The 26001-nt window shown below is 38.3% G+C and overlaps 1 protein-coding gene across 1 annotated transcript in view; it reads left to right on the top strand.

Annotated features, from left to right (window-relative positions):
- Positions 1-2850: 2850 nt before the first annotated feature.
- Macrod2 (mono-ADP ribosylhydrolase 2) overlaps positions 2851-26001 on the top strand; it is a 1925774-nt gene continuing 1902623 nt past the window's right edge. The window contains exons 1-2 of the mRNA XM_051144748.1: positions 2851-3125; positions 8372-8488. Coding sequence (XP_051000705.1) covers positions 3080-3125; positions 8372-8488 — 163 coding nt within the window. The 5' untranslated portion in view covers positions 2851-3079. The remainder of the gene's footprint in view (positions 3126-8371; positions 8489-26001) is intronic.

Genomic DNA, 26001 nt, shown 5'->3' on the forward strand with positions numbered 1-26001 from the left:
CTGGATTGGTGGGAGATGGTCACTTCATTCTTGATAACTGTATTAGTCAACTTAGGACAGCCAAAATAAAATACCATAGGGGTAAGTAGCTCTTCTGGAAGCCGAGAGCCTGAGATTAGGGTGTTGGTGTGGTAGGGCTCTGATAAAGATCCTCTTCTTGCCTTGAAGACACCTACTTTCTCTGTATTTTTATATGACACAGGAGGAATAGGGGAGGGAGGGAAGCCAAGCTCTCCCTCCTCTTAAAGGGCTATGTCCTATCAGACTACGGCCCTTCCGCTTAACAACGTTCTCTCCAGATACAACCACATTGCACAGAAAGACTCCAAAACATAAATGTTGAGGTGGGTGGGACACAATTTGGTCCTCAGAAAAGGGCATCGATGGAATGACATGATGGCCGTTGACAAGATCATCTGAGGTGCAGTCAAGATATTTGGGTAGAAGGGCGGAAGTGAACATGAAGGCTGGGGAGGAAGTGGTGCCAGTGGTGGTAGTTAAATTCAGACAGCATTTATGTTGAAAAACAGAGAGTTCTAGACTAATCCCAAAGGAAAACCTGAGCAGGCAGAACACTTCATTCAATACGGACATGAAGCCAGAAGAAGGACCTGGGATGGTGCCGAGGCTTTCCTAGTGCTCAGCAGAGTAAATGGCAAAGTCAGGGCAAACCTGGGGTACATTAAACGTGAGGGAAAGATCATAAGCTCTTTTTTATATCTGGACCACTTCGGGAATGTTCGAGAGACTAGTTAATGTGCTTAGATGATTTTTTTTATTATAATCATTAATACTAAACACTGAAACAATTATTTCTTATGAATGTCCTAACAAAGTCCCTATTCTTTGAGCTGACATGAGAAAATAGATGTCAATAGTGCAACATTCACAAAAAAGCATAGGTGGAAGGATTGGCCCTAGGTTGGAGTGCAGCCTCCTTCTTGAAGGAAAACTGCCTGGTATGAGGTACTTGCTGGCAGACACCTAACATTTAGCACTTTTAAATAAGTCAGTATTTTCCCCAAGGAAATACGATCTTTATTTGGTGATTGTAATTGACGTACAATGACAATGTAATATCCAAGACAGGCTACTTAGAAAGTAAAGGTACCTCCTTCTTGCTGTATGAGTCTCTGCCACATCAGGGATAGAGTGTTTGGTGGAACAAAGTACTTATGTCTTACGTGAGAAAGCAGAGAGAGACCAAGAAGCAGAGTCTCGTAGTTCCTTTTCGTAGCATGCCCCAGTGACATCTCTAGGACCTACCTCTTAAAGGGCCTACCGCCTAGGAATAGTGCCACACACAGGAGGGCGGCTTTGGATACTTGGACCTTTAGGGGACATTCTCCACGTGTCAAATCACATCTCTTGGTTAATGTTAACCTTGCTTTGACCATTTGTGATACCTTCATCATCTTTTCTTCCTCATTTCTTCTCTCCCAAAGTCTATGCCATTGCTATTTTTCTTGATTCTACATGAATCAAAGACCTTCTAATTTCATTGTCAATGATTTCAAATATTACTTCCTTCATGAAGCTTTTTCCTCACCCCCCAAAAATATTGTTTTATGTATTTGATAGCATTTAAAGAAAAATGTCAAAATAAACATTACTATTTTATGATGTTGTGAATCATTTTAACTGTTTTTACTAAAACCTTCTTTTATTCTTTACAATTCTCAAAGTGGCTTTTCTTTTTCCCTTTCTTTGCCATTATTATTATTATTATTATTATTATTATTATTATTATATTATTATTATTATTATTAATGTGTTTTAGTCCTCTTTGGTGGAAGGCAGTTTAAAGGTTGAGGTAAACTAATCCCAGGATTGGGGGAAGCCTAAAGCTACAAAGAGACTCATTCTCAAAAAGAAAAAAAAATCATGTTTCATATAGTTATTTGTCAATACATGTAACATAAATTCCAAATTGATGAATAAATGTGACTTTCCCAAACCCACTAAGCCAACTGTGTGGAGAGAGACAATAGGTTTGGGCAGAGGAAAGTGCACAAGTTCAGTGTTCTAGGTGTTCCGTGGTAGATTTTCCTGCAGTCGAATTCCCTGAATCAGGAGAGAACTACCTAAGATCAAGCTAGACCTTTGGATCAGAAGCTATTTTGAAGTCAACCAAGAAAAAAAAAAAAAAAAAAAAAAAAAAAAAAGACAACCAGGCGGCACTGGGTAATACTGATTGGACTTTGCTTTGATGTAGGACTTGGTCGCCATACATTTTGGTTGCAGTTCTTAAAACTCGAGTTAGCTGGGTTTATTTTGAAGCTTTCCGAACTTCACAGAATTCCAACGAAATCTCCAGCCAAGACTGAGCAGCAGCTTACATAGGGTCTGGAATCTTTCCTTTTGCTTTTATTTGTGCACCAAGAGGGAAGCGTCTGGTTGTCAGGTAAAACCTTTCCATGCGAGGTAGTTACAATGAGCTGGGACAACTCCTAGGACAAGCGACCTCTTAAGCACCCTGAAGTCGCTTAGACAGCCTTCACTTGCAGCGCACCTGCTGACAGGCCACGCCCCCAGGCCTTGCTCCTCCCGCTCCCCGCAGGCGGCTGCTGCACGCCCCGCCTCCGCCGTGAACCGGCCCCGGGGCTCCTCGAGCTCTGGCCCCGCCCCGCCTCCTCCTCTCCCCACCCCTCCACCTCACCCCCCGCCAGCTCCCCAACGTCCTCGGCGTCGAGCCCAAGCCTGCGCCTGCGCCTGCGCCCTGAGGCTGAAGTCGGGGCGCGCCTTGGCTGGAACGCGGAGAGCGGCGGGCGGAGCAGCCAATGGGCGGCGGCGCTGCCTAGCGGCCGGGAGGCGGGGCCTGCGCGGGTGTTAGGTTAGCGCGAGGCGTGACCTAGTTGACAGGCTCTGAGGTGCTGCTGTGGCGCCGGCCGCGGGGCAGAGCGGGCGGGCTGAGGGAGGAGGGCGGCGACTGGGCGAGTGGCTAGCGGCTCGGGGCTAAAAGAGCCTTTGCACTTTTCCCTCCCGAGTGCCCCCTCCATCCCCCCAACCACTCCACACACCCTGTTTGCCCGTGAGCCTGGGGAACTTGCAGCTTAAAGCCAGCCACCCCCACGGCAGCATGTACCCCAGCAACAAGAAGAAAAAGGTGTGGAGAGAGGAGAAAGGTAACCGGCCCCGCGGCCCCGGGGGCGGGCGGCGGGTGGGTGGGGGCGGGGGCCCCGCGGGGCGGCGCGGCGCCCTCCGCCCGCAGCCTCGTCGCTCCCTCTCGGCCGGTGCCGCTCCAGCCGGTGGCCGCGTCCACGCGCGCGCGCGCACGCCGCCGGCCACGCGCCGCACCCCCCCTTCCCGCCCCCCGGGCACCTGCGGCTCGCGCACGTGCAGGCGCACACCCCTCTAAGGCGCCAGGCCACCTCCTACCCTGCATGGTCGCCTTCGGCCAGGCGCGCGTCCCCGGGCTAGGTGCAAGTTGGTCGGGACCCCAGCTGGGACTTTGCACCTCCCGCTGGGTGTCCCGCGGACAGGTGCCCAGCGGTGGCTCCCTGGCTGCGTGTCGCTTGAGCCTGGGCGCACCTGCACTTGCACCTGCCTTCCTCTGGTTCCCCCCCTCCCCTCCCCCGTCCTCCCTTCATCACAAACTGGCTTGGGGTCCCTGCTCTGCTCAGCTGCAGTGTGACTTCTGAAATTTGGAACCTAACAAGAGCATCTGGTTGGCGAGGATAAGCGCCTTCGGAGAAGTCTGAATGGGCTTTCCTCAGCAATGTGTTTCTCTGTTACAGCCCCATTCATAGTATGAAGTCGCACGGAGTAAGGCTGCGTGCACTCCGTGAATGAACCCTTCCCTGAGTTTTGTGCACTGGGAGGCTTATCCAAAACCGTTAGATTGACAGTGGCACGGATTCCTTTAAGAAGCGGAACTGTGCTATCCAGTCTTTTTCCTCCTTCTATCTCGTTCCAGCTCAACAGGGCATATTTTGATGTAATGCTTGAGTGTCTGGAATATTTTTCTGTATCTTTTTACCGTTTTTATACACCCTCCTCCACCACAGAAAAACCATTGCATTGCTACTACCCACTTGGAAGTTGAGCAAGAGTGTACAAATTTCTCTGGGCTATCTCCTTACAGAAGAGGGATATAAAGGGGCGACTAGCTTGAGAGTTGATTTTCTTGCTAATAACTTGTTAAAGACTTTTATTGCAAGCCCCTGTCCTTTACGAACCTTTTGACCAAACAGTAGACTTAAGAATGAGAATTAGAAAGAATTCTCTAAATAACATGGGCTTTAACAACGCTCGAAAAAAGCTGTGAGGGAAGTTTTCAGATTAACCCCAGGGAAGAATTAATATGATTGGATTGTGCGGTTAAAGTGTCTTAAATATTGAAAGATTTGCTTTAGTGTCATTGCTTCAATGAATGTGAGCGTTGAGAAAACCAGAACTTCAAGGTGTCACAGAACAAATGCTGTTTAGAATGTCAGACTGATAGCAAGGCTGGGGCTAGTAGAGCACTCCGCTAACCCTCAGAAGACCCCTACACCCAGCACTGGGAAGAACTAACCGACAAGTGAGAGTTCAGGCAAGAGTCCGCTATGTGAAGTAGTGCGGCGTTTTTACTAGTGCTGTGCTTTTGTAGTAGCAGTTCACTTGAACTCTCCTCAGTGAGCACTGGAAAATCATACCCATCTTTCCTGATGGTCTTGAGATGTTAGCTTTGCATAACTGCTGGCAGTAAAACAACAGTGCAAAATCACTTACATTGTTCTCAGGTGCAGGGATCGTTGAAATTATAGTGAATACCTAAGAACTATTTTTATGTTATATTAGAAAAACAGCTCCTCAAGTAAGATCTATACACATGGACTGTGATGGTGAACAGATACTTCAGAATCTTTCTTTAATATCTCTCTCTCTCTCTCTCTCTCTCTCTCTCTCTCTCTCTCTCTCTCTCTCTCTCTCTCTCTCTCTCCCTTGCCTTTCATTTCCTCTATAGGAAAAACATAACCAAATGCTTTTAAAATTAGTTAATTTACTTAACATCCGGATGGCAGTTTCCCTTTCCTCCTTTCTTCCCAGTCCTCCTCCCCTACCTCCCCTCTCCCCCACTCCTCCTCCCTTTCTCTTCCGAAAAGGGGAGTCCTTCCATGGATATCAGCCTTCCCTGGCATAGCAAATTGCAGTAAGACTATGTGCATCGTCTCCTATTGAGGCTGGAAGAGGGAGCCCAGTAGAAGGAAAGGTCCCAAAGGCAGGCAGCAGAGTGAGAGACAGCCCCTTCTCCCACTGTTAGAGTCTCACAGGAAGACCCAGCTTCCAGCTGTACAATTGTTATATATATGTGTGGAGGGCCTAGGTCAGTCCCATGCATGCTCCTTTAACTAAGTGTTTTTGTTTTTTAAATAAAGAAGCAAATGTACAAGGAAGGCTTTTAATAAAGTTACTTTCTTTTGTCTCAAACTAAGGTGTTTTTGCATGAGGCTCAAAGTTAAAGGGATATATTACAAAGTGAACACTTTGTATCTGTCTTATCAGGATGTCTGTTTCTGGAATAGTAAAAGTGTGAAATGTCATCCGTTACTCCACCAACAAGCTCAGGATTTCTCGTGCAATAAAGAGACCAATGGGATGCATGACCTTTTCCTTTTCATCCCACTGGGGAGTCGATGGCTTAGTACTTTTGCAGCTGTTACTGAAATCTAGATGAAGGCTTACCCAGTTCATTGAAATGTCAAGGCATTTCAGAAACATCTTATAATTCAGTAAGTAGTAAGTAGAACTGTTTATATACTTGGTTTTCAGAGAAAGGATTCATTATAAAGATGAAGCATTAGGTAGAAGAACATTTTTGGTAATGCCTGAGAAACCACGTGTATGCCTTTTGCCTTTTATAGGTTCCATTGCTTAAACAACCGAGTTCTTGAAAAGCACATATGTTTAATAAATACTGCTCTACTATTTTGAGCCCTAATTTAGAATCATTTAATGTGTATTTTCATTTCGAGTATTGCAGTTTATCTCTTTGTTTATATTGTATTACGTTTGGTGCTGTCTTTGTTCTAAGTGTGCATTTACTTCTAAATCAATGGAATGGCAGTTTTATTTCTGTCTGTAACTTCTGACATTTACATAAACAATTGCTTCATAATGTCTCTCAGCCTGATGTCTAGCTGTAATAATTCTGCATCTGTGATCTGAGCTTCTAAAGCAGTGCTTTAGCCATTGAGGGTTAGCCCCCTTTTCTGCTTTGTGAGCTAATCCCGAATTTATGATTTCTTTCAATCCTCCTATCCTACCTATTATTCTAGAATGAACAGGTGTCACTGACTTTTTAGGTCATGGAGAATGTAAGTTCCACAGAACCATAGCTGCCATAGCATGTTCTCCATGGTGTCATGGATTGTTTCTCTACACATAATTTGGGTTTTATTCCCTATGCTCTTTTCTTCTTTGTTTATAAGGTTAACCTGTGCTTGTGCTCTTTATTCAGTTGTTTGAGATCTTGTGCCATCATTTGTTCACTCTTGGGTATGTTCAGTTTCTCATCATCTTCATCTTTTCTCTACTGTTTGTACAGTGTTTGTTGTCCTCTCTGCTTCCCTTCCTCCCCTCCCCACCTCTCTCTTTTAAGACAGGGTCTAATTCTGTGTAGCTTAGGCTGGCTAGAACTCATTCTGTAGCCCAGGTTGGCCCTGAACATGTGGCAGTACTCTTGTTTTAACCCACAAGTGCTGAGATTCCAGGTGTGGGCCACTCTATCAGGTCTCAGTTTATTTTTATTTAGTACCTCATAGTCTCATGGATTTCAGTTATATTTTAATGCAATGAGTCTTTATAAAGTCATCCAGTAATGTTGAACATACTAAGAACATGGTTAGTGAAGGCCTGCTTTGTGCTCTCTTTAATGCCTCAGATGCCTTACGTCATTTTACTCTCAAAACTCATGAACATCACTTGTATGAGGTGATGGAGGGTGAAGCTTTAAATGCAGTTGTCCCATTTTGGATCCTAGTTAGTACTGTCTTCCAAGCTCTGGGACATTACACGAGTTATTTGGCCTGTCTGCTTTGGTTGCCTCATGTAAAAGTTCGGAATAACCCCCGTTGAATTAGCTCAATGAAGGAATCGAAACAAAGAGATGAAGGGATGGGTCTAAGGCCATATGGATTTATGTAATGCCTTAGGTTATAGTCCAGACTCTATTAACCACTGCCGTGTTTTCAGTACTGTTGATCACCCAGTTGATAAGACAGTGGCTTTGTAAAGTAATTCTTATCTTCTCTGACCTTCCTGTTGAAGTTCCTTGTGTTTATTAAAGCTCTTTTCCCTATATCACTTGGCCTTTATAACCTTGCTGACAACTAGGTTTTATTTCATTCTTCTTTATAACTGTTGTCAAATTTGACATATTTTCTCTTTTCTTCTTTCCTGTTTTCTGTCCTCTTTTCCTCTACGACCAAATTTTATATCTTACCTTAAAAAATAATAGACCCAGATTATTTCTGCTTCCTAGTGGAGCGTCTTGTGCACATACCAGGATCTTCACAATCAATTTTAAATTTGTAGTTTCTTTATAGAGGGAAGACAAATGACTCAGTGTGTTGTACAAATCCCTGTACAAGTTTGCTTTACTTTAGCTTTGGCTGTTTTTCACTTCTGTGGTCCTTCCTCTCCAGATAACAGCTTACAGTTTCATTAAGCTACCGATACAGTTCTGTTTGTTGAAATGTCCTCACTTTCTGCCTCTTCATGGGAAGAGTCTTAACTGTGCTTCATTAGTAATGACTTGTTATGAAAATTACTGTAGTGATACAAACGTTGGAAATCCTTACCCCCCAGTGAACTCTTCATAAATGGCATCTGCTATTTTAAGATGCTGCGAGTTTTGTTTTTTTGATCTTAAAACTAAGGTGTGTATTTAAAATGTGTATATTCCACCGCCACGATGCGATTACAGAATTGAGAGCACACTGTCATTGCTGAGTGGCGGCTTTGTGAAGTGGAGGAAACAGCTGTGAAGGTGTATTTCTTGTGCTCTCGCTGTTTGGGCATGGCTGTTTCTGAAGTCTACATTTTATTTAGTTGATACTATTTTGTGTCTTATTTATTTGCTCTTATGCTCTGTGGACTGAAGAGTCATTGCAAATGTACACCTTGCACGTACACCATGGTCGTAGATGATGAGCTCATCCCTGAGCTACCCCAGGAGCTTTGTCTCCACCAGCTTTGATGTTGTGTTTCCTGCTGCCATGGAATTAATTTGACCTCCTTTAACCCTCAAATATGAACTTACTGGCTTCCACTTTGGTGTTCCTTAAGACTTTGGTTAGTGTAGCATGATTAATATTTATAAATGTATTCAGTAATTCCCAAGATTAAAATTTAAATACAAATGGAGATTCTGCTTTTATTTTGCAAGAACGTTTGCTGAAGATGACCTTAGAGGAGAGACGCAAAGAATACCTAAGAGACTATGTTCCTCTGAGCACCATCCTGTCCTGGAAGGAGGAGATGAAGAGCAAGGGCCAAAATGATGGTAAGTTTCCCAGGATGCTTTTTTAGGCAGTTGCTGTTCCCATGTATTGAAGGTTCTTGTAATATAATGGTTGGCAGAAATGAATAACTGAATGCACAAAGGAAGTAGTTATGAAATTATTGCATTGCTTTTTGAAATTATTGTTCTCTTGCTTTTAGTTAGCTATAACATCCTTCTAAAACCCAGGAATGCATAGTAAAATGTTCTGAAACATCCCATGCTAGTAATATAGTGCTCTTTTACAGGTTCCTTTTCATTTTTTAAAAACTATTTTGCAGCATATCTAAGAGAAAATGCTATAGAGATTTACTTACTGGTGGTGTGGCACTTTGAGCTGGCATTAGTTGCATTTCTATTTGATTTTCCTTAGGCTATTTTAAAGATTGCATATGATTAAGAGAGTGTATTGCAATGCAGGAAAACACTAACATTTCAGATAACCTTAGAGGATGTATGTTTTATATGGTATAGCATTATGTCTACATGTAAAAACACTTGACAAAATTTACTTAGTCTTTTTGATTTAATGAAAGTCTGAATTGTATTAGACTCTAGACAGATTTTTAAGCATTAAAAAGGCACATAAATATGGGTCATTCAATATCAAGCAGTCAGCCCCAAATTATATACACACAAGCAGCACTAAATGGACTCTGCAAGTTGTATTTATATATGTATGCATTATACACACACACACACACACACACACACACACACACACACACACTCTGATTTGATGAAAAAAATGTATTCTCCAAAGAATAGGAGGACATTAATTTGCAGGGAGATAAAAGGGAAAAGTTGAAGTGGGAAAAGGAAAGGAAGGAAATAATGTAATTATAGATTAATAAAACTTTTTAAAAGGTTCTCAATAGGAAATCATACATTTAACAGATGTTTGATATACTTATTTCAGCATTAATTAATAGTCATTGGTGTAAATCTTGATATAAAGTCTAGACATATAGAACACTTCAGAACAAGGGAATTTGCTTTATGAAGTGGACTTGAACAATTCCTTAGACTGATGGCAGTATGCAGGGTCCAAAGTATCTTGGGCTCAGAAAATGAAAACCAAGTATAGAACAAAATCTGTGGAGAAAATCAGCTGATTTAAGCTTTAGTGTTTGTAAAAAAAAAAACAAAACAAAAACAAACAACAACAACACAGTTAGGGTTGAGTTTTAGACACCTTTCTTTCTTAAAAGGTGGAAAAGGTGTGGTGATGTGTGATGTGAAGCTGAGGCAGGAGCATTGCTACAGATTTGACAGCCTAGGCCGTGCAGCCACACCCTATTTAAAAACAAGCAACTGCAAATGCAAAGGTTGTTAGGCTGAGAGTGAAAAGGTCTTTAATGGATAGGTAGGGCAGTGACTGCACCTCAAGTGGCTTCCTAGAACAAGCAGATTATAGGTTGTTCATGTTTGACCTCCTGTCCATTACTTTCAATAAAGGCAAGTTGTTTTTAGTGATTGTCTCATTAAGGCATTGAAAGGGAAGCTAGTGCTGTGTAATGCAAGAGCACAGGGCCAGAGATCTGGAAAAGAGGGTTTCTGCCTTTCCTTGTATGGGTCCAGGTATCTCTGTCTTTTGTTTATAAGCAACTGGTATTTAATACTTAACTCCATGCCTAGCAAACCTCCCTTTGTCTTTCCTTTCTCTTTCATCTCACTGCCTTCTTGATCACTCTTGTAGCCGGTCAGTCATCTAAGGACATGGCACATGATGTTCCTTTTAACACATTTGGTGTCTTGTGATAGAGGTAGAGTCATGCTGTTGCTGGGATAATTCAAAGAGCCGTAGCTGCTGTGCATGTTGGAACCACGCTCTTCTGTTTAGGGACTTGGCTTTCTTTTTGCCTATTTCTGTTTCCTTAATTAACTAATTTTTTAATATATACTTATTTATCTATTTTATTATGTATGTATATAAGTGTGTGGGTCGGTGAGTTATGTTAGTCCCACAGTCCACATGTTCAGGTCAGAGGACATCTTGCAGGGGTCAGATCTCTATGTGTTCTGTGAGTATAGTTGAGGGTGTCAGGCTTCATGGCAAGCGCCTTCATCTGCTGAGCCAGCCTGGGCAACTGCTTTTTAAAGGTTCAGCCAACAAGTAGCCACATGTAGTTGAATTTCATTTCAGAATTCACAGTCGTTTGGTGTGTTCAGGAATACCAAATTCTAAAACATGTCTGTCAAATTTGAAAATATACACTGAATAACTTCTGACATGTTCTTTCCTTACAGGACTCTGTGTATTTAATCCAGTGTGCCAAATATGAGCTGATAATTTATAAGTGATACACAGTTACTTTATACATGGGGAGTTAGGCGATGTGATCTGGATTGTATTTCTATTAAGCAGTGTTTTATTCTTTATATGTGACATTTGAAACGTGATTTGCCCTTCCTTGCCTGTTGTGACCTGGAAGCTGGTAGCTGGCCACATCCTTGTCCTTATTACAGAAGTGATGTTTGCTAAATTTTCACATTGTACACATTTTACATATGCATGTTCTTCCTGTCATCTCTTTATTACTAAGTCATAATAAAATATCAGTCAGTTTTAGTATTTTACTACTTTAAAAGATGTTTAGTTAACTAGTGAATATAATCATTATGTACATACATGAACTGTCATAGTAAAATTTATTGTTTATAATTAGACACAATAGGCAGCTGCACATATGAACTTACAGCGGTTATGTCAGCATGTGCAAGAAGTGAGCAAGGGCAAGAAGTGAGCAAGGGCAAGAAGTGAGCAAGGGCAAGCCAGATAAAGTTCCAGCATGGAGATGAGCATGAAATCCTGTCCCTAGCTGAGGAACGATTGGCTTCTGATAGCTCCTGGGTAAGACAGTTTTCTTCAGTGGCACATTGGCCACACGCCAAGGCAGGCCCCACATCTACAAGTAGTTGGTAGTACCCACTGGACTGGTGATTTTAAAAAAAAGAAAGAGGGGGAGGGGACCAACATGTTCAAAATACATTGTATGAAAGTCTCAAAGTAAGTAAGTAAGTATTAATAAAAACATTATTTAAAAATAAAAAATATGGAGCTGAGTGTGGTGGCACATGCCTGTAACTCGGCACTCAGGGAGGCAGAGGCAGGCAGATCAATTTAAGTTCAAGGCCAGCCTAGTCTACAAAGACAGTCTAGGACACCCAAGGCTACACAGAGAAACCCTGTCTTGAAAAACCTAAATAAATAAATAAATAAATGGATAAATGTATAATTAATATATGCTAATAAAATACTTTAGAGACTTTATTGTTGAGAGGTGTGGCATAATGGGGCAATACAGTAAAGCTCTCTTAAAAATGTATATGTAAAGCTTCTCAGACTACTTTGAAACAGTTTGTATATATCAGTTTTATCTATAGTTGTATATAAATATGCTTTTATATATACATAAATATCTTTAAAAGATATTATCATGGAAAATTAGCAATTCATTAATATAACTAAATATGCAACTAGTATGTTTGTTTTCCCATTGTCTTAGCTACTTTTCTGTTGCTGTGACAAAACATTGTGACCAAAGCAACTTGTAAAAGAAAACATTGAATTTGAAGTTCACAGTTCCCAAGATTTAGAATCCATGATTCCTGGTGGGGAGCATGGCAGCCGGCAGGCAGGTGCTGGAGTAGTAGCTGAGAGTGTATGTCTGATCCATAAGCAGGAGGCAAAGAGAGGGGGGTGGGAGGGGAGAAAAGTATGTGTGTGAGTGTGAGAGTGTGTGTGTGTGTGTGTGTGTGAGAGAGAGAGAGACTGTGTGAATGTGAGTGTGTGCATGTATGAGTGTGTGCATGTATGAGTGTGTGACTGTGTGTGTGTGTATGAGTGTGTGTGTGTGTGTGTATGAGTGTGTGGTTGTATTTGCTTATGCACAGGTACCTGCAGAGGCCAGAAGAAGGGGATTGAGGGAGAGTCGGAAGGAAAGAGAGAGAAGGAAAAGGGGAGAGATGGAAGGACTGTGGGGAGGAGGGGAAGAAGAGAGTATGTGTGAACGAGTGCTAACTCAGAAAGGGCCCCAGTGGCACACCTTTTCCAACAAGGCTGTACCATCCAATCCTTGCCTGACAGCTCTGCCATCTGGAGACCAGGTCTTTACCCATATGATCCAATGGGGGCTATCTCATTTAGACTACCACACCATTGTCTTAAAGTGGGCTTGATGTTGTATTGCTGCTTATCTGAATCAAGATCCAAACAAAAGGTGCTGAAGAGATAGCTCAGCAATTTAAGAGTGTTTGTTATTTTTCAGAGGACTAGAGTTCCTTAAACCTACTGTAATTCCAGCTCCAGGGGACCTGATGCCCTCTTCTGGCCTCTGAAGGAGTCTGCACATGCAAACACACACTCTTACACCTCTCCATCACACATAAATAACTAAAACTTTAAAATTCTTTAAAAAAAGATCTTAACAAGGTCAATATATTGTATTTAATCTTGGTTAATTTTAATCTGTATTTAGTTCTTCTTCTGCCCTTTTCTTCCTGATTATTTATTTCTTCAATACACTGCAGATTTTTTGGTATTGTGTAAGTTTTCTTTTCCACCCTATCACTGTGACGTCCTTACACTTGTTCTTCTCTGTCTCTTTCTCCTTTCTTTTCCTTTCCTTTCCTTTGCTTTCCTTCTTCCTTCCTTTCTTCTTCTTCTTCTTCTTCTTCTTCTTCTTCTTCTTCTTCTTCTTCTTCTCTTCTTCTTCTTCTCTTCTTCTCTTCTTCTTCTTTTCTTTTCTTCTCTTCTTCTTCTTCTTTCTTTTTTTTTTTTTTTTTTGAGACAGGGTTTCTCTGTGTAGTCTTGGCTGTCCTAGGCTTGCTTTGTAGACCAGGCTGGCTTGGAACTCACAGTGATCTGCTGCCTCTGTCTCCCTGAGTTCTGGGATAAAAGGCGTGCACCACCATGCCATGCTGTGTTGGTTTCTTGTTAGTTAAACCCTAGAGCAGTGCTTCTCAACCTTCCTAATGCTGTGACCCTTTAGTACAGTTCCTTATGATATGGTGGCTCCAGCCATAAAATTATTCTTGTTGCTGTTTCATGACTGTAATTTTGCTACTGTTATGAGTCATAATGTAAATGTCTTACATGCAGATGCCCTTAGGCAGCCACTGTGAAAGGGTTCGATGTCAACAAGGGTCAAGACCCACAGATCGAGAACTATTGCCCTAGAGGGTTATTCAGGGTTAGTTTAAACTTTTTTTGAAAAAATGCTTTTAGATTACTGTGCCTTTTCATGCATCAGACCGCAGAGTAGATAGCATCTGACTCTGTCCCCCTCCTTGGTGATAACATTGGCCACTGGGCTCACATCTGGTGTAAAGTACCCTGTAAACTTCTGATAGCGGCCATTGATGATTACAGCTTAGGTCAGTTATTTCATTAGTGGTTCAAAATAGTGTTAATTAGATTTTATTCTTCCTCTGTACTTTATTATTATATATGCTAGGAGGCTCTTGAGTTTACTATGTAGCCAATGGTGACGTTGAATTTCTGATTCTCTTGCCTCCGCCTCATAAATGCTGCAGTTAATAAGTATGTGCCACCACACAACCCAGGACTTCATTCATGACAGAAAACTACCAGCTGAGCTACATTTTTAGTCTATAAGTCATTATTTTGAATGTTTGAAGAGCAATTGAGGAAAATAGTAATCAATATTTATAATTACTTTATCCAAATATATTCTTTGAAAAAGGTTTGGTTAGAAGAAAACTTCATATTTCATATCTTATAAATGTCCAAATCTGATATATAGGTCATTTAGCAAATGCCAAACTCTACAATTCTGAGGTGTGCAGTCTATAAGCCTGAATTACTTAAACATTTTTTGAGGTAAGTGCAAATATTTTGACTGGTATAGGTTGATTATAGAGTAGAGGCGCATTTATAATCTTTAGTTTCTTTCATATTAAAATTAGTAGCAAACAGTTCAGTATTGTTGATTTTCCTTTTGTTTGAACTAATTTCTCCTCTTAAAAGTTATATCTGTGGGAAGCAGTGGCCCATCAGATGTGGTACTGCTTGTTCCAACTTCTTAGGAGGGTAGAGCAGGCAGGTTTTAGGTTAGAGGCTTGTCTGCACAGTGATGTGAGATCTTTTCTCTCAGAAAATACTGTTTTTTTTTCTTTTAAAGATAAAGAGAAAGGAAAAAAATTAGCCCCCAACTGCTGGGTCTTTTACTTTGATATCTACTTTGAGCAGGATTTAAAATCCTGGTCAATGAATGACTTGTGTATCAAGCTGAAAAGTAATGTTTATAAATCATCAAAAATATCCTTTTCATTTGTATATGATTTTTATTTTACTTTTAATTATACATTCTTTGGTAATTTTATATATAAATTTAATGTGTTTACATCCTTTCCCTACTAACTCACTCCAACTCCTGTGGCGACCTCATCTCCAGACCTCATATTTTTTAAGTGTTTTTAAATCATCTTTCAAGATTAGTATATAACCCAGTACTTTTTTATTTTAGTACGTTTGTAACATCCACTTTTGTTTGTCAGTATGTTTATTAATTATAAAGATTGACTAAATTAGAATGTAAATGCTTATTCTGCAGAACAATATATGGAAAAGGACGAGGTAAGAAGTTTGTATGAATGCAGTAATTTATTTTGTTTTTGTTTTTTCTTCTCTCTGCTTTTTACTGAAAATAAACTTTTCTCATGTAATATATCCTGATTACAATTTTGCCTCCCTCTACTTTTCACTGTTCCTTCCCACCTTGCCTCCTATCTGGATCCGCTCCCTCTCTGTCTTTCATTAGAAAACAAACAGGTTTCTAAGAGATAATAATAAAATAAAACAAAAGCTTACATGTTGGAATTGGACAAAACAAAACAAAACAAACAAACGGAAGACTCCAAGAGAAGTCACAAGAATCAGAAACCCATTCCTTCGCACACTTAGGAATCCCATAAAAATAATAAACTGGAAGCCATAATACTTACACAAAGGACCTGCTGCAAATCAGTGCAGCCCTGTGTGTCCTATACATGGCGCCTCAGGCTCTGGTTTTATCATAATGATTTAGAAGGCCTTGTTTTCGTGGTTTATCCCCTACACTCTTTCTATTCTTAAAAATAAATAAATAAAAAGCAATGTAGCAATAAGATGACCCCCAATGGAATTCTGCTCAGCCATCATTAGAGAAGCTTCGTCCTGCAGCAGGTGGTTATAAATACAGAGACCTGGGAGGGAAGGCGAACGGGAAGATACAACTGAGGTAATAACAAGTAAGATGTAATCTGAATAAATTACTTAAAGTGAAAAAAATACAGAGACCCACGGCCAGACACTATGCAGAGAATGAGAGACCGTGGAACAAAAAGCCACAAATGAGATAGATGTCCTCATCAACCCCTCCCCTGAGGGCTGAAGGAACCTGAGGAGGAGGAAGAGGCAGAATGAGTTTAGCTTTTAACTGGATAACTATAAAAAGAGAAGTTGGAGCTGAAGTGCTGGCGGCAATGGCCAGTGAATAAAGTTCTTGCTATGCCAAGTGTGAGGATCCAGACTTTGGATCCCTAGAACCCACTCAAAAGCCCTGGTGCCTGGCTGTACTCCCAGCACTTGGGAGGTAGGTACAGGGGATCCCCAGGGCAAGCTGGCTAGCTAGGTTAGCTGATCAGCAAGTTCTGGATTAAATTCAGAGTCTTTGCACACACACACACACACACACACACACACACACACACACACACATGCTATTTTAGACATTTACAGTATTAACTACCTTATTTTATTAAGTTTTGGCTGTAGTTGGATGATAGGTTATAATTGAAGATGACCAAATAATTGGGAAAATGGTATTAAAACAGGATGATTTGATCCAGGCTATTAGGAAAGAGAGGCAGAGAGACAGGTTGGTGCCTGTGAGTTTAAGACCAGTCTGATTGACAAAATGAGTTTTAGGCCAACTAGGGCTACACGGTGAAATGTCTCAATTAATAAACAAAACCATCACTCAAACACAAACAGAAACAGAATGGAATTCATAGGAATCCAAAAATTAGAAATGTTTGCTACTTAATCTCTCTGTTTTGATCTCTTTTTAGATTATATTCAATTTAAACACTGTACTTTGAAAGTAAAATAATCTGTAGAAGCAAAAAAAAAAAAAGCACAGCAAAACATTGCAGTTCATTACATATAGAGCCACTGGCTGTATGGTGATTTTATTTTTTCCTTTGTAAATGATCTTAATATTAATTTGATTTTAAAAATCTTAATTTGGGGGCAAGAGAGATGGCTTAGCAGGTAAGAGCACTGGCTGCTTGCAGAGCACCTGGGTTCAGTTCTTAGCACCCATTGTGGCCTGCTCACAAGCACTTGTAACTCTAGTTCCAGGGGATTCCACACTCTCTTCTGGCCTCTATGGGCACTGCATGCACACGGTGCACAGACATACAGGAGGGCAAGCATCTGTACATATTACTGTATGAAATAATAAAATAAAAAAATTAAATCTGCATTTAACTTAAGTAACTAAGACCACTCTGTTTTATTCTGTAAGCTGTCAGGAAGAGATGTTTCTACATTTAATATTTATATTAAAAACAAACATTCTGAAGTCTTAAAATGGGCTTTATGTTTTGAGCCTTTGCTTTTTTGTTTTCTTGATCTTTGCAGCTAGCCATCTTTCTTTCTATTTCTTGAGTGTGTATTGCTTTAGTACTGGTGTCCAATAGTGGCAGGAAGCACTGTTCATCTTACCTGGGAAATTATTGTCATCTTTGAAGCCTTGAAGCTCTAAGACTTTTATTCCCCTTAAAGTATTTACTCACTTTATGCAAACAGTTTCTTTTCTGTGTTCCTTTTCATAGAGTGAAGATAGCATTCGGCTCTATGTAGTCAATAGCAAGGTTGTCTGATGAGTGTCTGTCTCCTTCACTGTCATTACCATGAAAATAGGCACTGTATTGTCTTTAGTAGCCTTTGTATCCCTGGCTGTCTAGCATCGTGCTTTTTGCACAGTACATGGTCATTAATTGTCCTGTGAGGTGACTAAATGGTAAATTCATTTGCCCATTAATATTTTTATTCATTTTTTCCTTTCTACCTTTTATGTTTTGTAAAGATTCATATGGGAATAAAAGGCTTAGAAATTAATCCGGATACTTTTTTTTTAACGTTTGCTTGTGTTTTTATAACTCAGGTTTCAGGGTTGTTTGCCTTCCCTGTTGTGCTTATATAAGGCATTGTTTGCTGTACTGTTTTGCCACATCCCACATCCCCCTTCTTATTTCTATATTCTTTTTTCTTTCTTTCATCCTTAGTGCCTCAATACCCTAAATTTTTTCTTTTAAATGTCAATCTAATAACTACTATTTCTCCTCCATACAACCTTACCCTACTTCCCTCCCACTCATAACCTTATTTTTTAACTTCCCCTCCAGCTGTTTTATTCATCCCAATTTTTTCTTTTAAAAGTCAGTCTAATAATTAATTTTTATCTTATATACTATCTTACCCTTCGTCCCTTCCACTCCTAATCTTAACTTTCTTAATAAGCAAGATTATTTTTAATGCTGGTAAATGCTTTGCATATTTTTAATATAAAGTTGGTTTTATTAAGTTTCATATGTTGTATAATATAATGGTAAATTTTAATAATAAATATTTTACTTAACTTTTATATACATATCTAATTGAGATAAGGATGCAAATTCATGGGTCATGTGCATTGCATATTGCTATTTTGTAGTATTAACATTGTTACAATGTCAGCTTTTGTAAATCTAAATGGTAACAGAATTTAAGTTGAGTAAAAATATATACAATTGTTGCATTGGTTTTTAAGATGTCCAGTAATAACACTTTTAACATGCTTTCATTTTAAATGTATTCACTTTGACATCATTGATTCTTCATATTCAACTGTAGGAAGTTATTTTAATATGACATTATTTTAAAGCCCTTTGCAGAGTTAGTTAATTGTCTTCAAAGCCAACTATGACTATAGACAGAATTTTGTTCTTGAAAGAGTCACCTTAAACAGCTTCTAAATATTGTAAAAATAAATGGTAACTGTAACTGAAAACATTGAAATTTCTGTTCAGTAATGTTTTCTTGGAATCTTGAGCACTCATTGAATCAGAAATTTGTGAGGTGTGATTATTTGATTTGTGAAGTGGAGAAGATAAAGAATATGAAATTCTGTAGGAATTCACAAATCATAATATGTTTCTTCTTTTCCTCGGCTTAAACTATTTTTCTAGGTGATTTTGACAACATATAAAAACATTTATTGTGCTCTGCAAATAGTATTAAGCAAATTGTTCTTATATTAAGCATATTGAAATATAGAAACCAAACCAATAATCTTAAATCTTATTTTAAAAAATACTTTAACGTTAACTTTGAATTTTGTTTTCAAGATGGAAAGTTCTTCATATATATGTATATATATATGTATATAGTATTCTACTATTGTGTTTTATATACTAAATGAATTTTACAGTAAATGTGAGTTTTACTTAAATATTAGTTGCTCTGTGCAAACAGATACCCCGAGATTGGTAGATGGTGGTGGTATAAATCTGTATAATTTTGTACAAAGAAAACAAAGGTCCAGTTCCAGTGATCTTCCTGTGTGAGTCTTTGTAACATGTGCTCCTCGCCCCACATACTTATTTTAAATCTATGAATTTCATAACTCTCTTCTTGTATAAAATATTTAATTGCTGAATTTGTTCTGTATTAAAAACAAGAACTGAAATGTAGCTTATTTTCATACCTAAGTTTGACTTAGAAAGCTTTGGACTGTTAATGTATAGATAAGGAGGGCAGTTTAAGAGAAGTGGCCAAGTGCAAAACCTAGAATGTTTTAAGACTGAGACGTACATAAGGAAACTTGATATGATGAGAATAATTTTGTGACAGTGAATATAATGATTTAGAGGCTATGAGAACACCCTGCACTTTCTGCTTCATTAAAGCAACAATTTCCCTCTTTTCCTTCGAGATACATCTCTTCTTTCATATTTTTCCTGTGTCTGATAAACACCCATTTTTTTTTTACTTATCTCTGTATCTTCTAGTTTTCTAATATATCCATTTATTCTTGGATTGACTCTCTCTCTTCACCTACTCACCCTCCTTCCCTCTTTCCCTCCCCTTCTCCCACCTCCAAGTGTGTGTGTGTGTGTGTGTGTGTGTGTGTGTTTGTGTTTGTGTATTCTGGGATGGGAGAGGTTGCCAGCTTCCCAGTACATTCTTGTAAGATTTTAAACTACTTAATTTTTGTGATAAAATACAATATAAAATTTACCATTTTAATCTTTTTCAACAGTACTGCTGGCATAGTGCAAGATTCTCATTGTTGTCCTTTTACGTGTAGAATTCAGTGGCATTAAGTGAAGTTACAGTGTATGTAGTCATCCCTAGTATCTATAGAACTTTTTCATCTTTCTAAATAGAAAATTTATACTTGTGAAACAAATCTGCTAGTTTGTCCTACTCACTCAGCTACTATTATTATCTAGTCTATATTTTGTTTCTGATTTTTGTTCTTGATAACTGATATAAGTAGAATTATACAGTATTTGCTTTTGTGTCTGGCCTGTTACACTTAACACAACACATCATAGATTTATCCATGTTGTCTCATGTATCAGGATTTTGATTTTAGTGTCATATCTAAGAAATGAAATCAAATATCATGAAAACTTTGTTTTTAAAAAGAGTTTCATGGATTTTTGTCTTACAATTAGGTTTTGATTCACTTTGAGTTAATTTTTGTGTATAGTATAAAGTAAAGTTAGATTTTATTCTGCATATGGACGTCTAGTTTTCCAGTATCTTTTATTTAAAAGTCTTTTCTTTTAAAGATCTTTGCCTAGTCATGGCAGTCTTTGGAGAGTCAGCTTTAAAATGTTCCATTGATCTATAAACTTGGGCTAATGCCAAAGTCATGCTTCTTTGATTAGTGTAACTTTGTAGTAAGTTTTGAAACCGTGAAGTATAAGTCCTTCACTTTGTTCTTTTTTTGTTATGATCTGGAGTATTTGGTATTTATTGAGATTCCGTATGAGTTTTGGCATTCTTTCTTTTCACAAAAGCACTTTCAGGATGTTGATAGAGATGGCGTGAAGCTGTAGATCACATTGGGTAGTAGTATTATCTTTGTCATATTTTGTCTTTCTGTCAATCAATGGTATGTCTTTCTGCTTATATTACATTTAATTTTTAAAATAAGTTATTTTCATTTTCTGTGTAGACTCTTTCACCTCCTTGGTTTGTTTCATTGTTTTTCAGGTCATTGTAAATGCAATTGTTTTAATAATTCTTTATCAATAATTATTTTTATAAATGTAACTGATATATGTATATAGTTTTATATCCTGCAACTGTTCTGAATTCAAGCTAAGGATCATGTTTTTAATATCTCTCTCTCTCCATATATATATATATAAATTTACTGTGAACAGGGAGAATTTACTTCTTTTCCACTTTGCATGTCTTTCATTTCATTATCTGGTATATATAGTCTGGCTAAAACTTTCAGAACTATGTGATGAGAGGCAGTGAAAGTGGGCATTATTGTCTTATTCTGATTTTAGGGTAAATGCTTTTATTCTTTCATTATTGAATGTGATGTTATTTATGGATTTTATGTTTCTATTCTGTTAATTATTAAAATTTTGTATATTTCTGTTATGTTTAGGAAATTTTCATTTACCTGCAGTTTATTGAATATGTGTATTATGTGAAAGAGAATTGGTGGTCAAATGTTTCTCTGTGCCATTTGAGGTAATAATGTAGTTGTTGCTTCTTATTCTTCTGTCCCCAAATTAAAGTAGATTATGTGTTTCTGGGAACATGTCAATGTCATTTAGAGGTGTAGGCCTGGCAGTGGTACCTGTGAGCTTCGTTCGTATCTTGGACCAAGTATCAAGTCATATGGTCATATTTATCAGAACCCTGAAATTTTTAGTGTAGTTACATGCTAAAGAAGAGAGGAAATCAGAAAACTAGTTAATGTAAAAGCAATTATACAGCCTCACCACTCACTTGGCTTCTGAAATAATCATATTCTGTTGTAACAGCTGCAGAGTACACTATAGCTTTGTAGTCATTAAAGAAGGAAAAATAAACATTGCTAATTAAACTGTCATACATTATTTAAAAATTACAAGTTTCAATAAATATAAAAACAATACTGTCTCTTTGAATCTATTCCAAGCACTTTTGAATTTACTCAGGTATTCTTTTTACCACGTTTTCCTCTAACATACATAGAAACAATTGACCTAAATTGGTTAAAGTACTTACTCCTAAACTGTCTTGGCTTTCAGAGTCCATTGTATCTGAATGATTTCTTTCTATCTAGTTGTTGACATGTATATTTTCCCACAGGACATTGTTCTGTGGCGTTGACAGAGTTGATGATACAATACTACTTCAAAATGTACTCTACTTTTAGCTGAAGTTTTTGTTTCTAAACCATTTATACATCTGCTCTGCAAGATTTAATGTTGTCATATCCGGCTACTTTTAGATTGTATTCAGCAAATTACTAGGATTAATATCCTTTTCACAAATGATGATTAAATAAATTCTTGTCTGTATGCTGAGAGGTTACAGATGGCTTATTATATCACCAGTAATGATAACAAAAGCAAGGAAAACTGTCAACACAACTTCAAGAGCAACAATAATTATCCTAATTGTGATAGATCACCTGCCACCTTCAGAAGTGTTAAAGTGCTTTAAAATAAATCTTCCAATTAGAAATATATAATAAATTAAATTTCAATAGAAATTTAAAATATCGTTTGAGAGAGGTGGGGGGAGGGAGAGAAAAAGAGAGAGGCGGGGGATGAATTTGTGAGATCCATTAGGGTTCTGTTAGGTAGCTCTAACTAGCCTGGAGCTCTAACTAACATTGTAGACAGATTAATTCTGAGCTCATGGAGATCCACCTGCCTTTGCCTTCTGAGAGTTTGAATTAAAGGCATGTGGCACTGTACCTGGTGGCTCAGTTTTTATATTTTAATATTTGAGTTTTCCCCCTCCAATGGTAACTAGTCTAATAAAAATACTGCTTATTGAATGTTATTAGATGACATTTTAGCATATTATGATATCTATTTTGGAAAATGATAACATAGGGTAGGTAATGTGTAACTAGCTCTTATTAAGGGCTCAAGGCAACATTTTGGAAAATTTGTATGAAGTTATGCATCTGATTTTAGAACAACAAAATAACAGTTTTAGAAAATTAATTTGCTCATGTTGAATTGACTCCTAAAAGTGCACTTTCTGCCATTGGAAATAAATATTCCAAGGGTTTCTGGATTAAAATCAGTCAGGCGTAGTAAAAGCAATTGTTTTTAATGGTTGATAATTGATCAGGTTGTCCAACGTGCCTGAGCTGACTGTAGGATTCCTATTCTAAGCTTGTACTTAGTGATGTTCCCTTTCTGACCACTGTTGGTGTGACATAGCAGTGCATCTTCATGATCAAACATCTATGAGTCTATTCAAAGACAGCAAAATGGAGATCAGCATTCTGTTTATTCTGTTAACTAAGTAAGTCCATATATTAAACCAGGCAGTCCTTTGCAATATTGATTGGCACTATAGGAAAGTGGAACTAAGGAATGATATTTTTCCTTTGCATATTTGCCTGTAAAATATTATGAAACTGACTTTTCTGGAAGCACAGGGTGTCATCAATTTTCACAGGATTTACTTGATAGAACCATTGTAAATTTTATTCATATTAGTAATAAAACAGTTCTAGGGAGATAACTTACCTGTCTGTCTATCTACCTATCTACACCTCAGCCACCTTAGTATTGTGTTTTGATTTCTGTAGACAGAGCTTGACAGAACAAAGTATATACTTTCTATCTGTAGATCCATCATTGTGGCCTGTCATCTTTTTCACTTTCTCCCCACCACTCCTTTTTTGCTTTTTTGTTTGTAATCCTGGACCAGTGTTGTGACTTTATTGGTGTATTATGAGCTGAGATTTGAAGACAATGTCTTAAAGAAACAAGTTAGTTGGAGCTAGAGATGCTGTTCAGCATAGTGTTCTTGCCTGGGAAGGCAAAACTGGCTTAGATCCTTGCCAGTAGCACATCAACAGCAACAGATTAAAATAAATAACAAAGTCAGATATGTGTGAAGCATAAGAAATGCAAAGCAATACTGTTTTCGTCTTATTGATATGTACATATATTAAAAACACATAAAGAAATCAAACAGGGTGATAAATACCAAGCTTTGGTATCCTTCAGGAGGAAAAGGAAGGTATTTTTCTATTGAAAATTTCCCTACACTCAACAATGAATAATAGCTATATGTTAACTAATGCTTTATATTGCTTTGTATATTTAAGCTATTTTATAGTATTTTTTTTAAACAGAGGAAGGCTAGAGGTATAGTTCAGTTGAAGATTGCTTGCTGCTTATGAACCAAGGCCTTAGCTTCTGCCCCTAGTAAAAGGAGGTGTTAAAAGTGACACTGAGAGTCACACTGAATTTCCTTGGAGAAAGCAGTAAAAATAGTTAAACATCATATGAGAAAAGTTTAAATAGAGTAGATAATATGGAACTATTAGGAGAGAAACAGGGATTCTGTCAGTAAATAATAGTACGTGTAACAAAAGTAGCATTTTATAAAGTAATAAAATGAAGCTTTCCTGATGTGATAAAATTTTTCAAAGAAGGTACGCTGAAGAAAACTTTTATTAAAACCAAATTTGAATTTCAAGGAGTACCAACAAAGAAAAAAGAAATCAAGTTTTCAAGTAGAGTTAAAAAAAAGACCTAGCTGAAAATGAATCTGAGTAACACTTGCTTTTCCTATGTAGCCCTGTACATGAGTAGGGATAGTGGAAAATTTTTAGTAAATTCCAAGATGAAAGAGCCATTATCCTAGAGTTCTGTGTTTAGTAAACCTTGTCAAAGATAAACTCATACTTCTTTAAAAGGACTGTGAACTGTGATAGAAGATAGACATAAATAAATATATTACTTAGAAATTATTAAGCAAAAATGAAATGAATCAGAGTAAGAAGCTCTGGACCAAAAGAGAAGGGTGTGCGTTAAGTATTGAAAACAGAAGCCGGGCGTGGTGGCGCACGCCTTTAATCCCAGCACTCGGGAGGCAGAGGCAGGTGGATCGCTGTGAGTTCGAGGCCAGCCTGGTCTACAAAGTGAGTACAGGACAGTCAAGGCTACACAGAGAAACCCTGTCTCAAAAAAAAAAAAAAAAAAAAGAAAAGAAAAGAAAAGAAAACAGCGAAAGTCTCAAGCCCATGCACTTTTAAGGTTTATACATGTAAAAGAAAGTACTTCTAATGAAATGGTAGGCGTGGAAGAGAAATGACGGAGAATCAAATTATAGGTGATTAAATTATATATAGGTAATTAAATTATATATAGGTATAACTTGTGCTACAATGAATGGGAGTAGGTTGGAGGTTAAGGAAAACTATGCTGCATAGTATGCAGTGCAAAGAATTCTTGTGTACAGAGTTCCAGGAGAAGGTTCATTGAATACATATTGAAAATTGGAGGAGGCTTTTGATAAAAGAAAGCAAATGATTTGTTCACCCAGCTTTCCCATATCTGCGTGAAAGAACTGAACATGTTTGAAGAGACAAAACAGTGAGGCATGGAGACACAGTTGTACTTGCAGGCCTGAGGCAGGGGCATGGATAGTTAGCACAAGGCTTTCTGAGCTACATAGCAGGACTCCGTCTCTGTGAGCAGAAATGAATCAAACCAGGCCGAGTGGCACTGAGTAACAAGCACAGCACTGAGCAGTAAAACAGGTGACACTGGCGCCACGTTTTTGAGAAAATTCCTTCATGATGCAAAGCAGGCTGAATGAGAGGCACAGAGAAAACCATAATTAAAAATGAGAAGTTATTGAGCCATGGGAAGCAAGCCAGTAAGCAGCACTTCTCTGTGGCTTCTGTATCAGCTCCTGCACCTAGGTTCCAGCCCTGCCTGAGTTCCTGTCCTGACTTTTCCCAATAATGGACTATGATCTGGAGGTATAAATTGATTTGAGTAAACCCTTTCCTTCCCAACTTGCATTTTGGCTATTGTGTTTCATTGCAGAAATAGAAACCCTAGCCAAACATGTTGTTTTTACAATGCTGTTAGGATAAAATAGTCAATCAGGATTTTTGGTTTTGGCTTTGGTTTTTCAAGACAAGGTTTCCTGTGTAGCCCTGGCTATCCTTGAACTCTGTAGACTACTCTATCGGGCTGAAACTCACAGAGGTATGGCTGCTTCTGCCTCCCAAATGCTGGAATTAAAGGTGTATACCACTACCAACCATCCAACTAATGAGGGTTTTTTGAAAGATGCAATATGCAGGGGTCCCAGAAACTAAAAAATCTGATGGTTAAAATTTTCAAAGGAAGGGCTGGAAATTGAATTGTCAATGTAGAAATAAAGTTGAATTAGATAAAAGTGATTTGGAACATAGAAATCAGGAGACAGGAACAGAAAATAAATAAGTGAAAATAAA

The sequence above is a fragment of the Acomys russatus genome, chromosome 4 (assembly GCF_903995435.1).
Source record: "Acomys russatus chromosome 4, mAcoRus1.1, whole genome shotgun sequence".
NCBI lineage: Eukaryota > Metazoa > Chordata > Mammalia > Rodentia > Muridae > Acomys > Acomys russatus.